Below are 15,329 nucleotides of genomic sequence, written 5' to 3' on the forward strand. Positions count from 1 at the left end.
TTATTTTAATAATTTGAGTTGATCCAATTAAAGTCATCTCACAATTGCTAAACCACATGAGATTCTTATAATAAGATGATTGATCATATGTCAAGCATCTTTCAATTAGAACGTTCTTCTCAATCCTCTCAGCACCAGCATTAACATTTAAAGAAGGAATTTCTTCCAAATCTACTTGCAAGGATTTAAAGTTGTAGTTGGATTACAACTTGACTACTCATTATTATTCATTGGGGCCTTCCCCATTACCATATGTTGATACTTTAGTTATAAAGTGTGTTCACTTTATATATTTTTAATTATATGATGACATTTATAATAAGTCTAACTCAAATTAATATGGTATCTAAGTCAAAAGTTTAACAAAAAAACTAAATGGTAAGTCCAAAAAAAATCGCATTCCTACTCGAATTGACTACTCCCACATGCGAACGTAACATGGGTTTGCATTTGAAGGAAATATTGGGATGATTTGTCACGCATCGATAAATTAAAATATACATAAGTCATTGAAACCCTTCCTTCATTGTCATTTGAATTTGGGTGATATCTTTTTGACTTATGAATTCTATGGATCTTATATTTTCTTCTTATATATTGATATTAGTAATAGCTTCAGGTCGTTTTAACAAAATATGACTCAATTCTCAATATTAGTTAATATGATGTAAATAGGTTTATAAGAAACAATAAAACTACAAACGTGTAATTACTCTGCTTCTATCTTCACCTGGTAAATGGTGAATGGATTATGGATAAGTTTTACCTCACTTATAAATGTTCCTTAAAGATATTCTTCACCAACGGCAGAGGCCGTATAGAATATTACTTCGAATACACTAAACACCTACTTTATAAAACAAGATACCTACTTCATTTATATTAAACATAAAATTTAAAAATATGTCTTCTCTTTAGTTTTCAACTTCAAACACATAATGTTGCCCTATTCACCTTAGACTTTGACTTATTGAATCGTCCTTCCTCTTTGACACAACGTCATTCACATTGTGAACTACGTTTTTGTATTTTTGTATATTCATCAAGACGTTCGTCGTTCTCAAAAGAGTGTCCAACATTAGAAGAAGATTTCATATCTAAAGCCACGAACAAAAAGGACGAATCCATAGAAAAAAGGAAAAAATATTATAAAATTAAACCCTAACCAATTCAATACATCCACAACACTAAATAAAAAAACATAATAATAGACGTTACATGTTAGTTAAGAAGAAGATTAGAGACAATAAAAAGAAAAATTGCAATAAAAATGACGTTATTGATTATATTTTGATTTTTCCACCTTCTTTTTCTAAAATTATAAATGAATTGGCCAATATATTAATCTCTCGTCTCTTAAAGAAATTGTCTCATACCTAAATGTGACATACCAGGTGGAAAATGTAAAATTATCACATGTAACTATAATGTAAAGGACTAAGGGAGAAAGTAACAATTTGTGAATTTTGGATCGTTCATCCAAAATCTTTACTCTCCTCATTATTCTTCTCAACAAAGAGAACAGAGGAGGGCCGAAAATGGCGTTTGTTGCACTGAATCATCTCTCTTTATCTTATCCTGGTTATGGTTTTCCGGCCAACACCTCACCTACCGCCATTTCTCTCTACCTGTCTAGTCAAAACCGATCTACTTCACCATTCCTCTCCCGCCATTTTTGGAAAACTCAAGTATCGGGAAACCCAAAATGGACAATCCATTGTTCTGCGAATGCTAGCCTTACTTCTGAGGTTTGCCCTTTTAACTTTACTTTTTCCCTAAATGGGTTTTGTGGGTTTTGGTTTTCCATTTGATGGGTCTTTGGAATTATGCAGGAGAATGTAATTGTGAAGGAAAAAAGTGTTTCTGTCATTCTTCTGGCTGGAGGCAAGGGCAAGAGAATGGGTGTATGTTCTTAACTCTACTTGTTCATTTACTTTTTTAACTTTTAATTTATGCTTGTGATTTGTTTCTTTCAACCAGATACTTTCTTCTTTCCCTACTATTTATACAATTTGGGATTGCACCTTGCTTATGCACTAATTCAATCTTGCTTATACACTAATTCAATTTTCATATCTTTAGTTGTTAATAATTAAAAGTAATTATAAAAAAACAATGTTGATAAAGTTACATTAACAAATCAAATAAGATTTGACTTGAATATGGTTTAATTTATAGATTGAGAATAAAATATAAATTGATGATAATGACAAATTTCAAATAGGTAATTAGTAGGATAAGAGGTAGTAGTTTACATTGCTTGGTGTAAAATACTGTGTAATTTTGTTCTACTCTTGCTTTTAGCATTGTTAATTTTCCGGAAGTAACCCCAAAACTTAAAAACCCTTTAATTTGATATCTAGTTATCTGCTTCATCTATATACTTGTACAATCTGCATTGAGAATTTTGCTTATCTTCTTAGTCTGATGAGTTCATTATGTTTGTTTAAACAGGCGAGCATGCCCAAGCAGTATCTTCCACTTCTAGGCCAACCAATTGCATTGTATAGGTATTTCACTTAACAATGTACACCATCTAATGTTCTCTAGCCACTGAGTAAGGTTTTGCAATTTGCATATCATGAGATGTATTGTAACAAGTTGTGTTATACCATACAGTTAAAGTTTAGGGGGTGTTTGGTTTCACTGAAATTATTTTCCCTAGAGAAAGCTGTATGTACACTATTATCCAATGGAAATGCAAATGGTAGTTAGTTTTATTTCATTTGGTTTGATGGAAACCTATTTCACTTTATATGGATTGAAGGAATTAGAGGAAAAGAAATGGGTGAATTTGGCTGGATAATATCAACTTTGAAGGTAATGAATTGGACGGAAGGGATTTTAAGGGATTAAGTCTCTTAAGTTTTGATGATAACCAGATCTCTACAAAGGTGGAAAGATTTGGAAGGAAAATGATATTTTTTGAAAAATTTTGATATTAATAATCCAACATTCCACCAATTGGTTAATAAACCAACCTTGGATTAATTTTTAATAATCTAAACTTTACCCTTAGTTTGCTATCAATATAACCTTTTCTTTTATAATAATTAAATTTTGGCTTTAGTTTGCTACCAACATACCCTATTAGTATGCCGACAACAAACTAAGGGCAAAGGTTAGTTTATTAAAAAATAATCCAAAGTTGAGATTATTCACGGCAAATGGGTGAAAGATTGGATTATTAATATCGATTTTTCCTATTTCTTTTTCTAAATTTTCCCTCCCTAACCGAACAACAATACTTCCCCTGGTATCCCCCCTTTCCTCCTTTCACTTCACTCCTTTCCCCTTCTCTTCATTTCCTTTCGCTCCTAAATTATTATCCAAACGAAGTATAAGACTAAGAGGGTGAAAACAGAGATGTTGAGGATGGAAGAGGGGAGGAAAAGTATTAACATTCGCTCAAATTGCCTAAAATTTGTCACCCGTATAATATGAAATCTTGGTGATTCTGCAATTGCTTTTCATGCTTCATTTACCAAGTAGCATTTGCATGCCTGTTCTTACATTTGTTTGCAGCTAACTATACACTTATGTTTTGCAGTTTGTACACTTTTTCTCAAATGGTAGAAGTTAAAGAAATTGTTGTAGTTTGTGATCCATCTTACAAGGACATTTTTGAAGGTGTAAATGGATGTCCTCAACATAAGTTGTTCTTCCCTGATTTTTTTTCTCGTTGAAATATGATATTAGGTGACAAAAGTTTGCCCCTTCTTCCAGACACTAGGGACAAGGTACCTGTAGACCTGACATTTACCGTGCCCGGAAAGGAAAGACAAGACTCTGTCTACAGTGGACTTCAGGTGCTAAATGTCGATTACAATGTTCATTCATTTCTATGTTAAGTGAAATTCTTCATATTTTGTTCTAAATGTACGCCATTCCATAATAGGAGAGGTTTTACAGTTGGAGGTACATTTGGAAACTTTGATAGGTACAGTGGAGTGGCAGACATTTAGAAGTATGTCTTGAGTCTATGCAGATTATTTCACCTTATAGAGAAATCTAAAAAGCCTTTTCCCGATTATTTTGTTCTCCTGTAAGGAGATGATGGAATCTAATTTGTAGGACCCTTTCAGAATTTTCTGGTGTCTATGGGAATAAAAAATTTTGAATTGATGATTCTGAAGGGAGTTGAAGGTAATATTGGGTTTCTTGAATTGGTTATGCTTTGTGCAAACTTATTATTAAATTTGAGATTTGTTTATTTAGATTGTACTGCAAAATCAGCCAAACCAATATTTACTTGGGGGAATTTGTAGTTTTTTGTCGAAGGAATCCAGAAAAGCCTATAGAATCTATACCCTTGATACCCTTGGGGCAATCGGGTAATTTTTTTTCAATGTACTCCTATAGTCCTATCTCCTATGTACTGACAACAAAAAACAATTGACTTCTAAATCATTTCAAATAAATCAAATAAACCTGCTTACCTACAATTAGAAAAAATTTGAAACCCATAAGGAACACCAAAAAGATGCATCTGCAACTGCCATTAATAAGGACTTCTGATTGAAAAAGAGCTAATGATTTCTAATGCAAGTATATGTTGGGTCTACTCATGCCTGGGATTTTGTTTGTATCGACCTCTATGGACAGTGTAAGTATATGGGGCAAGAAATTCTAAATGTGAATGCAGTGAAGGTGCTCCGAACTTTGGATCTGATGATATATCAGTGATTTCTAGCTTCGAATACTTAGTTTGTAATTTAAACCCTGCTTCCCCAAGCTGCTTAAAGCTATATTTCAAGTAATACATGGGAGGAAGAGAGGGACTTGGTACGTTGCAAGTCAGCGTATTGACTAAAAATTTGGGGTATTAGGCTAACTCTGTCGTGTATGTGACCCTATAATCAATTTCATACTTGGCAAGGCTGTTTTCTGTTGGTAGTTATGGATCCAACAAAGACTAACACTGCTCCTCCATTGCAGGCTATTGATCCTACTGCTGAACTTGTGTGCATCCATGATTCTGCTAGACCGTTGGTGTTGTCTCAAGATGTTGAAAAGGTTTGAACTTCTATGCAATCAGAATTATCCGACTGGTCAGATCAAATGTTCTGAGGGTATTAAGACTTTGGCATTTTTGTCTTTTTTGTGAGTGGGCAGATGGCTGTTTGATAGTTAACTATTGCTCTTTTGTAGTGATCATTGTTCGACATTGCCAACTCCTTCTGCTTTGCCTTTAATAAGTACTAGTTTACAATATATCGGTACGCAATTGATTTATTTGCCGCTGATAAATTTTAAAGGAACACTATAACTTGTGAGAGGGAAATTTCTTTCTTTCTTCCATTGGTTGAATGTATATTATCCCATATTTTTTTACAGATAGCTGTTAAATTTGTTCTTCAAGGTACTTTTGAGTCATTTCTAATGCTAACTTTGTCTACTTCTATTGCACTGTTTGATTTTTGCATGCAAAGTAAGCATTGAGGAGAGAGGTAAATATGACAAAGTTGCCTGCGTATACGCAAAAGAGAGAGAGAGAGGGAGGGAGGGAGAAACATTTAGTACATAATCATTGATCCCCATGTGGGGATTGTGGTCAATCAAAGGTATAATATTTACTAAAATAGGAAATGACCTATTTTTTGGAACCTCCTAAAAGGGATATGGGAAACGGAGGAAGTACATCTTCCGAGAGAAATTAATGGTCAAAGTTTGACCTTGAAAATAAAAGGCGTTAAGAGCTTTCTTTTTTGAAATGGAAAGAGTTGTTATACTAGTGAAGATGGTTTTTATGTATATGCAATCATATGTATTTTTCTTTTATTTTTTATTTAGGTATTCTCTCTTTGCTATATATATTGTAAAATTTATGATTGATGATTTCAATGGTTACTGCATGATAGATTTTGGCTAAAAAAATCGTGGATGTTCCTAATTTTACTTATAGGTTCTTAAAGATGGTTGGCTGCATGGAGCTGCTGTTCTTGGTGTGCCAGCTAAAGCAACAATTAAAGAGGTAATCAAAGGGTATCAAATGTCATTTGCAACTTTACACATAAGTAAGAAATACGCATGTAAAGGTTGATTTAAGGTAGAATTTTTTTTCATTTGATATGCAAGACTTGCCAATCTCTTGCCTCAATTGGTTTAATGTGCTTATTATCTAGAGTTATCCTAATGTGCACATCCAAAAGTTACAATGGAGAATTTGTGATTATTATCTGAATGTGCTGCAGGCCAACACTGAGAGGTTTGTAGTGAAAACTTTAGACAGGAAAACGCTTTGGGAAATGCAAACGCCTCAGGTGCTACTGCTTGAGACTATATTGAATGAATAGATTTGTATTTATACTTATCTAGAGCTATCCTGCAGATCAAGTAATATCTCCCCCTCTTTTGATTTTGTTTGGTGCATCTACATTTTGAAATTTCAGGTCATCAAGCCTGCTTTGCTTAAGGAAGGATTTGACCTAGTAAATAGGTAACTTTCTTTTATACCCATTTTACCTTTTGCAATGCCTTTGATCATATGAAATTCATGCAACTCAATGGTGTTAAAAGGCCAGTTCAATGTTCAATATAGAACTGCACTTGAAACTTTTTTACTTGAGTAGTACACTTGACGATGTAACCACAAACAGTCGACTTCTACCCTATGTTCGGATAAGAATTTAGGAGGAAAAGGAAAAGAAGGGAAGGGGAAGGGAGGGAAGGATTTTCCCTTGTTTTTTTAAGGGGAAAGGAAGGGATAGGAAGAGAAAAACTAAAAACTATTTTCCTTCCAAAAATCTCCACTTTTGGAGAGATTTGATAATCAACAAAATTAGGGCTCTAATCCTTTAGATCTTTTTTTGAGGATCCTTCTCGAGTCGAGGGATTCTTTGGCTACATCTTCCTTTATGGATATGGGTTGTCGTCTTTCTTACATTCCTAGACCCTCCATAGTTCTTATGAGCGGGATACATTGGGTATGATGATGATAATGATGATGAATCATTTTAAACCCCTCCTCTCCAATTTTCTGTTAATGAGACGCTCATTTTTCCTTCAAATGCTTTGATAACCTATTGAGTGAGTGAACTTCAATGCAGTCATCTTGATTATTAGTGTTTGCGAGTTTTGTTCAAAGATCAACCTTTCTTTTGGGATTAAGGTTTTGACATTTTTTTTGTCTTTGCTTCATTTAAAGAGTTGAAATTTCTTTGTTTTAAGTATTGAAAGAGTACACGAAATAAGTCCTTTCCATATATGTTGTCATTTGTCATATTTCTCCAACATATATCTTGCGGAGAGATTGCTTTACCATTTTCCCGCACGGTATGTCGGTTAACCCATACAACAATGCATAATTAGTTCAATAAACGACCTCCCTGATTATAACCTTTTGCAACAAAAGATGCTATAATCTCAGTGACTCATTTTTGGAAGAATTCATCGTGATAACCGATCAACTAAATCGAGTCTTGTGCACTGAATGTGGATTGTTTGCTGGTCAAGCTTGTTTTTTTCCCCCTCGTAATTTCTGATATTACCTTGAAGAACTGATATATGTTAAGCAAATTCGACGTAATTTGATTCAGAAAAGGACTAGAGGTGACTGATGATGTGTCTATCGTGGAACATTTGGGCCATCCGGTGTATATTACAGAAGGTTCTTATACCAACATTAAGGTAAAAATCTCGTCTTGTGTTAAGATAATGGTACTCCAAGTCTCCAACAAGAAATGAATTCCAGTTTTAGAGGAATTAGCAGCTAATGTAGCTCATTTTTGTAACAGGTCACAACACCTGATGATTTACTAGTCGCGGAAAGAATACTGAATCCATGTTCGAAATCTTAGCTCAATATCATCCTCGTCTTGGCTAGATGTGCAAGTTTTGAGAGCTGCTTTTTGTTCACACATTAAATAGAGAGTATTTTCAATTTATCAAAATTGTATGAATTATGAATTTCCATTTTTATTCTGAAGATTATCATTTTTGGAAATGGTGGTGTGTTATATAGTAATGCGCATTTTCTAATTACTATGCTCGTTTTCTTTTCAATAATTGTGGCAGAATTGACTGTCATTCCCTGCTTTGAAGTCATAAAAGTATTTTGTATAAACATTTCAAAATAGAGGCAAATTTATGGATCATCTTTATAAAAAAATTACTATAGACATTTATTTGATTTTTACATATTCAATAACTTTTACTTAATGAAAACTAAGTTTTACCAATTAAAACTAACTTTTATTAATTGTACTAATATATAAATGTAAATTATAACTGAACTTGTAATGATTAAAATTAATTTTTACTGATCGTAACTAATTTTTATGAATTAAAATTAATTTTCTCTAATTATAATTAATTTTTACAAATTAAAATTGATTTTTTGAATTTCATTTATCTGGCTTAATAATTTTGACATATGGTGTGGCCTTCACTAGTTTATTAATCAGTTAAAATAAAAATATTGACGATTTTTAGTTAGCTATTTTATTAGAGAGAAAATAGATCAAACAAGCCTGTCAACTTTTGCTTAAAATAAGTAAGTTCAGCTGGCTAAAAAAAAACATTTGCACATTTTTTACAATTTTTACCAAGTTAGAAGCCAAAGGCCAACCAATAAACCAAACTAAAAAGTCATTTCCCAAACGGTCTTTCATCTACTATTTCGTAAAGAGACTTAAGTTTCTCTAGCAAATGATAACTTCTCCATGGAAAACTACTTATTAATTATCATTCCAAGAAACAATCAATATTGAGTTGCCTATTCCGAATTCATTCAGACTTAGAATCAGTGTTCAATATTTAAATAAAATATGCATCAGTGTTGAAAACACACCAAGCAAAGAGCTATCAGAGTATAATTTAGATACCGGAAACTAGTATTGCAGACAGCCAGACTTTAAATCAAAAGGATTCTTGACAAAATTTCCAAAGTAACAAGATGTCGACCACATAAAATCTAACTTCAACAAAAAAGATAAAGTCTCACACAGAGAAACCCAACATAACACAAAACTTCTTTCTAAAAACTTAATCTTCTTCCTCGGCCTCATTTTCAGCAATGTTGAAATACCTCAACTCGTATACATTGCGATCCTTATTTGAAGCAATAACACGAAGCCAGTCACGAACGTTGTGCTTCTTTAGGTACTTCTTTGTCAAGTACTTCAAGTATCTATTAAAATCACAAAAATAAATCAGAACACTCAATTGACCACAACTTGTCCAATCAAAGTTAAATGAAGAACATAATGACTACGCAGACAACCGCAATCTTAATCACGTTGAGAAGTTTTCAAGGAAAAATAAATACAACCAGAATCGAAGCTTTAAGATTAATAACACAAAGAGGATTACAACAGCGGATCGGATTGTATAAATCTCAATCAACCAATCAACCAATTCAACAATGACGATCCAACACTACATTACTATCGCTAAAACAAGGCAAGCAGCAGAATAGAAACCATCAAACCAACACCAATACAAGACTGCAAAACCACGACGATGATGCCAAAACCCTACACAATAATGATGTAGGAATATAGTAATAAGATCAGGAAAAAAACCACAAATATAGATGTTTCAAATATTGTTTCAAATAAGTTGATGGTTGAGGCACAAAATATGATACACTTTAACATGATACACATAAAAGGCAATTTGAGTTAAAAAGTGTGGATGCATAACAAGCCATTTTCATACATGGTGCAAAATATTGCACAATTAAATAAGGGGTTAGTGAGATTTGAATTTGTGACCTCTTGTAATGTCGATTTCTAATAAAATGACAAGAAACCAACTCAACTAAAAGCTCAAATTGTTGAGGGGCATTGTATGTTATATAGTTTAAAAACCCCAAGCAAAATACTGAATTTCATAATTGATATTGGCCAAGGAAAAATAAAAACAAAAAAGGATAAGCAAATACAGAAGTATCAACTTTTACAAAAGAAACATTTATGCTACACAATCTAACTAAATGAATAGAATCCACAATTGCAAGCTGTAAACATTCCAAGATACTACATGAAGTACATTACACAAAAAACAATGGAAAATACACAAATTAACACTTTCACCGAAATCCTTCAACTTTATACCTACGGTTCTGGATATCATGAATCATGAAGCTATTAAAAATATGTATTTATTGGACAAATATTCAATCAAAAATTGCAGGTTAATATCTAACTCATCTATAACAGATGCTAATACCAAAGTGTACAGTAAAGTCGATTCAACAATATAGCAATTTAATACTGCAGACAATTACACAATGAATTTAACTTTTCACAGTACAATAACATCAGCGTCATAAGAAAAATTAGGGCATCCACCAAAGATACGAATGAAACATCATCATCAGCTAACCAACATCTATTCAGTACTTGATTTACTAATAGACATAAATTACAACTCCAGAAAAAAAAACCCGATTACACGCTTTAAAACCCTAAATCCAACTATTTTAGCCGAATATAGAACAATATAAATCAAGTAGCAGAACCGAAAGCAAATATAGCACAAATCAATAGTAAAAATCAAAATAAACCAATGGATATTGATATTATTTTAAAATAGACCGTAAAATTGAAAACAAAGATAGAACTAAACCTCTTAGAGAAATTGCTGTCAGAGTTAACAGTAATCTTGTTCTTTTCACGAGTAATGGTAACAGAATCACCGAGAGCACCAGCTTTACCCCCGACCTTAATCCTCTCCTGAAGAAACTTTTCGAGAGAAGCAATGTCCATAATCTTGTCCTCAACTGGCTTAGCGCAGTCAATAGTGAAGGAAGCTCCCTTCTTCTTGCCCTTAGCACCTCCTGCTGCAGCTCCTCGACTCATTTTCTATCTCCTTGAATGTCTTCCACTCGGATCTACAACAACAACAAAGAAATGCAGTGATTAGTGGTGATGATTTGCAACAAGAATGAATATAGATGAGAGATAAAGCAGAGAAGGGAGAGAAGGATTACCAGAAAGGGGAATTGGGAGGATATTGAGCGGCGAAAGAATGAGCGAAATGAAAGAGTAATGTAGGGTTAGGGTTTTATGTGATATGATAAATTTATGATGGAGGTTTCAAGGGCTTAGTTTTACAATTGGACAATGAAATGGGCTTTCTGGGATAAACTTCTTTTTGTGTATGAGATTTGAGCCCAAACTTTCTAACATTGTCGAATTACAAATTCTGAATGAGTTACTATTGTGAGAGATCGTTTATCAGTCTAACTTTATACTCCCTCCAATTCAATACTAATGTGAAATGTCCTATTTACTTTATGCACTCTATCAAATGCACTTATTTAATCCTTAATATCTCTAATTGTACATAATTAAAAATTATGAAAAGTTTATATAAATAATTCTTACATTGAGACGAATCAAATAAGATCCCACTTGACTATGTTTTAACTTATATATTAATAATAAAATAAAATTAACAATAACATGTAAATAGTGTCCAAGAAGCAAATGGGATATTAGTGTTGAATTGGAGGGAGTATTAAGAATTTATATTTTAATAATATGCATGATATGAGTTATTTAACCTATGTATGAGGCGTGTATCTCAATGAAACCGACTCATATAACAATTTGTGATTCTCAGATAAGGCAATCTCACGGTGAGACCTTTTTTATTAGGTTGTCCGATGTAAATGCTACTATTAACCATGTACTAAGAACTTGACAAGTACTTCTTCTGATTTTGATTAATTGCTATAAATAGCAATATTTTTTCACATAATATATCACCATTAGTAGCAACTAATTAAACTTTGAAATAGTGCCATAGCATTGTGGAATCATCACTTAGACTTACGTCAAATATAAGTTTAATGCCTCAAATGGATTTATTATGCCCAAAATGAGCAAGCATTTACTATTTCACAATCATCACGTATCATTGAAAAGAGAATTTATGTGGTGTTTGTAATTAGCTCTTAGATGTTGGTTGTTAATTTTTTTTGTTGATTTATTTGACCAGTTAAAAGTGTTGGTGGTTTTTATTGAATTTTAAACTAGTTGAAAAGACAGCTTTTTATAGAGATATTTGGTAAAATTAGAGAAAAAAGTGTGTCAACAAAAAAACTAGCTAGAGTAGTTTTTTCATATTGGTTTAAAAGTCAGCTTTTCATTGGTTTATTACACCAACCAACAAGCCAAAAACCAAAAAAACAATGAAAAAGCTGCAAACCAAACACCCCGTATATATATGTTTTTTGCTAAACTTTTTTTTTATTTGTGGGCAAAGTTAAAGAATTCCCCATAGACATGGGAGGGGAAATTGAACCCCTGTTACAAGGGTGAGAGTGTAACACCCTCATAATTAGGTCCAATTTTAAAAGAAATTTTTATGGAAAAAACATAAACCAAATCCTAGTCATAGGAGCATTACCGCCACATCTATTTCTGATAAGAAATAATTGTGAGACTAAACAACTATAAAATAATTTTATACAATTTAACAACCAAATAATTTTTACATCTGGGAGTAAAATTAAAACTAGATATGATCATAATAAAAACTAGTTTCTAGGTGACCCTCACTCCACGATTCCTACACAATCAATAACTTGCAAAAATAATAATGCAAGAAAGACAAGGAAAAAACTTCCGAAACCAGAAAATTGAGTAATTTCAACTCCATCTCATAAAACAATTAAGTTTAAAAAATAATAGTTTAAGAAAATAAATTATAATCGAGTTGAAAATAATTTTAGAAAATAATATATAGCTGTCTTAAAAAATCAATATGTGAAAACAATATAATATCACAAAAATCTATTAATTAATTTGATAGTTAATAATGACAATTCATATATCTGATTATTAATTTGAGGGAACGAGAACACTAGGCCGAGGCTTTACCCCTATACCTACTTCATCAAGAGGTTGACACCCCAAATAATTCAAGACCAACAGAGTAGTCTCAGGTAACCCTAGTGTGCACACCCCTCATACTTGGATCACAACAAATAGAAGAAAGACCAAGCATCATATCAAGTATCAAAAATAATAATACCGGTTGGCAGGTATAAACCAAACATGGATATTTGTTCATTACTCTTATACTTGGATCACAACAAATATAAGAGCTTCATTTCCCTCGTGTTACACTTTACTTGATTTAATAATTAGTCGCGAGCATACAAACATATAATAAAACATACATTATACATTTTATTTTAGGAAATATTGCTCAGGATAATCGTCTAACATTTTACTGATTTTCCTATAATAATCTCAACTTTTGATTAATTATGAATAATTTCAATTTCAGGATCATTTACCCAAGAACATTGTTATCCTAATGGTAATCCATTTTTGTAAGTTAATTTATTGCTACCAAAAAAGAAAAATAAATAAAAAATAAAAGTTTAAATCAAAAAATAAACTTACTTAATTTTTTTAAAGAAAATTTTAGTTTTTTAATAATTTAATATTAAATTTATTTTTTTAATTCAAAATCACTTGTTATATAGGTATGAAATTACTTTAGTGCATAATGCATTGCATCCCTTATAGTTGAGATTATTTGTGTTTAATAAAAAATTAAAATTATTCTAAATAATTTTTTCTTTTATTTATTATCAAAATATTCACCCTATTTATAAAAAAATAGGAAAAATTACTGTAAATAATACAATTTTTTTGTTAATACCCTTATAATAATACCAACTATTGATTAACCATGAAAAATATCAACTTAAATGGGTGTTTTTCTAGAAAATCTCTTAACATATTAAAAATCAAACTATAAGTGATTATAAGACAAAAAAAAATGGTAAATTAGTTAATACACTAAAGTTGGTATTATTCTAACAAAATACCCCCTAAGATTCTATTATTCGTGATTAATCAATAATTGATATTATTATAAAAAAATTAACAAAATATTATATTATTCACAATAATTTTTCATAAAAAATATTGTATTTTTCTTTAATAAGATACTACATATAACATCAAACTTGTGATGACGCAACCTTTTTATTTTCTACTTCTATATATTTCCACGCGAATTACGCCACTACCAGCTACTCCACATATAAAAATTCTTGCTGCATTGCAAAGTACTACATATTACTAGTTTACTACTTGTATTAGTGTGCAACTAACCGACTTTAACTTATATTATCGAACAAAAGATACAAGTAACAAAAATGTGTATGATGAGGTGAATGTATGGTAATACTATGATGGATAGGATAAGAAATCCGGAGTTTAAGAAGAAGTTAGGGGTTCTACCTTTCTCCGCAAAGATGCGGGAGAACAGGTTAAGATGATTTGAGTATGTGCAAAGAAAGACCTATGATACCCCAGTAAGAAGGATCGAATGCATCATAGTGGAGGACAAGCGAAGTCAATGAAGACCTAGGAGAACGTGAGAGGAACATGTTAAAAGTGACCTGCATAAACTTCATCTATCCAAGGACCTGACTAAGGATAGAAGCAGTTTGCGGCGCCTTATCCACGTTTTAGATTACTAAACCCGTATCTTTTACCCATCGTTTGTAATTGTTCGTTGCCTTTAATTATCGCTTTTTACCTTTTTCTTTACTTTTATCTTTATTTTTAGTTATTTGTACGTGTTTTATTTGTAGGTTTCCCTATCTTTGAAGACCTTTCTTGAGCCGATAGACTCTTTGACCACACTCTCCTCTATGGGTATGAGCTGCCGTCTTTCTTCTCTCTCCAGACCCTGATTATAGTTTTCTATGAGCGAAATACACTAAATATGATGATGATGAGAGTGTATTTGATTTAAGTGAAAATTGGAATAAATGTGAGTACAAAATTTTGATTAAGAGTGACCAGCATATATTGGTATGAAAAATCTTATGTTTTTATCTGATATGGATATTAGTAGGTGTAGAAAGTGAATTCAACGTCATATCCACCTATCCCTGCCCCATATTCACATGTCCCGTCTCATACTTGTTGATGATGGATTCGTCTCAATATAAGAATTATTTATATTAATTTTTCATAATTTTTAATTATGCACATTAAAAATATTAAGAATTAAATAAGTATATTGGATAGAGTGCATAAAGTAAATGAAACATTAATAGTGAATTGGAGAGAATATAAGAAATCACCTTAAAAATTGTAATCAGCCACTTAAAAAATTAAGTAACTACTTTATGTCATAAACGCATATTAAGTAAGCCTACAAAAATAACCTCACTAAAAAACAATACTATCTCCTATTCAAGCTATTTGTTTTAGATAGTTTTTCACACTTGTCGATATAATATTTTAATCTTTAATATCTCTAATTATTCTTAATTAAAAATTATAAATAATTGATATTAATAATTTTTATGTTGAAACGAGTCAAATAAGATTCTACATATTATA

The 15,329-nt window shown here is 31.7% G+C and overlaps 2 protein-coding genes across 2 annotated transcripts; one reads left to right on the forward strand and one right to left on the reverse strand.

Moving 5' to 3' along the window:
• Positions 1-1,446: 1,446 nt before the first annotated feature.
• LOC130820768 (2-C-methyl-D-erythritol 4-phosphate cytidylyltransferase, chloroplastic) lies at positions 1,447-7,981 on the forward strand. Its single transcript, XM_057686275.1, has 11 exons — positions 1,447-1,748; positions 1,833-1,904; positions 2,455-2,510; positions 3,551-3,630; positions 3,727-3,809; positions 4,939-5,016; positions 5,906-5,974; positions 6,195-6,263; positions 6,393-6,439; positions 7,539-7,629; positions 7,737-7,981. The coding sequence occupies exons 1-11, from the start codon at positions 1,539-1,541 to the stop codon at positions 7,797-7,799; spliced, it is 918 nt and encodes a 305-aa protein (XP_057542258.1). The 5' UTR covers positions 1,447-1,538; the 3' UTR covers positions 7,800-7,981.
• Positions 7,982-8,730: 749 nt separating this feature from the next.
• LOC130820769 (60S ribosomal protein L22-3) lies at positions 8,731-11,074 on the reverse strand. Its single transcript, XM_057686277.1, has 3 exons — positions 10,937-11,074; positions 10,573-10,837; positions 8,731-9,130 (listed from the first exon to the last, which is right to left on the reverse strand). Exons 2-3 carry the CDS (start codon positions 10,803-10,805, stop codon positions 8,986-8,988), a joined length of 378 nt encoding a protein of 125 aa, XP_057542260.1. The 5' UTR covers positions 10,806-10,837; positions 10,937-11,074; the 3' UTR covers positions 8,731-8,985.
• Positions 11,075-15,329: the final 4,255 nt, after the last annotated feature.

This window comes from Amaranthus tricolor, chromosome 8 (genome assembly GCF_026212465.1).
Source record: "Amaranthus tricolor cultivar Red isolate AtriRed21 chromosome 8, ASM2621246v1, whole genome shotgun sequence".
Taxonomy (NCBI): Eukaryota; Viridiplantae; Streptophyta; class Magnoliopsida; order Caryophyllales; family Amaranthaceae; genus Amaranthus; species Amaranthus tricolor.

Coding starts and splice junctions, on each gene's coding strand:
- LOC130820768 (XM_057686275.1), top strand. CDS start 1,539: ATGGCGTTTGTTGCACTGAATCATCTCTCTTTATCTTATCCTGGTTAT. Junction 1,905..2,454: donor GCAAGGGCAAGAGAATGGGT/GTATGTTCTTAA, acceptor TTGTTTAAACAG/GCGAGCATGCCCAAGCAGTA. Junction 5,975..6,194: donor CTAAAGCAACAATTAAAGAG/GTAATCAAAGGG, acceptor AATGTGCTGCAG/GCCAACACTGAGAGGTTTGT.
- LOC130820769 (XM_057686277.1), bottom strand. CDS start 10,805: ATGAGTCGAGGAGCTGCAGCAGGAGGTGCTAAGGGCAAGAAGAAGGGA. Junction 9,131..10,572: donor GACAGCAATTTCTCTAAGAG/GTTTAGTTCTAT, acceptor TGATTTTAATAG/ATACTTGAAGTACTTGACAA.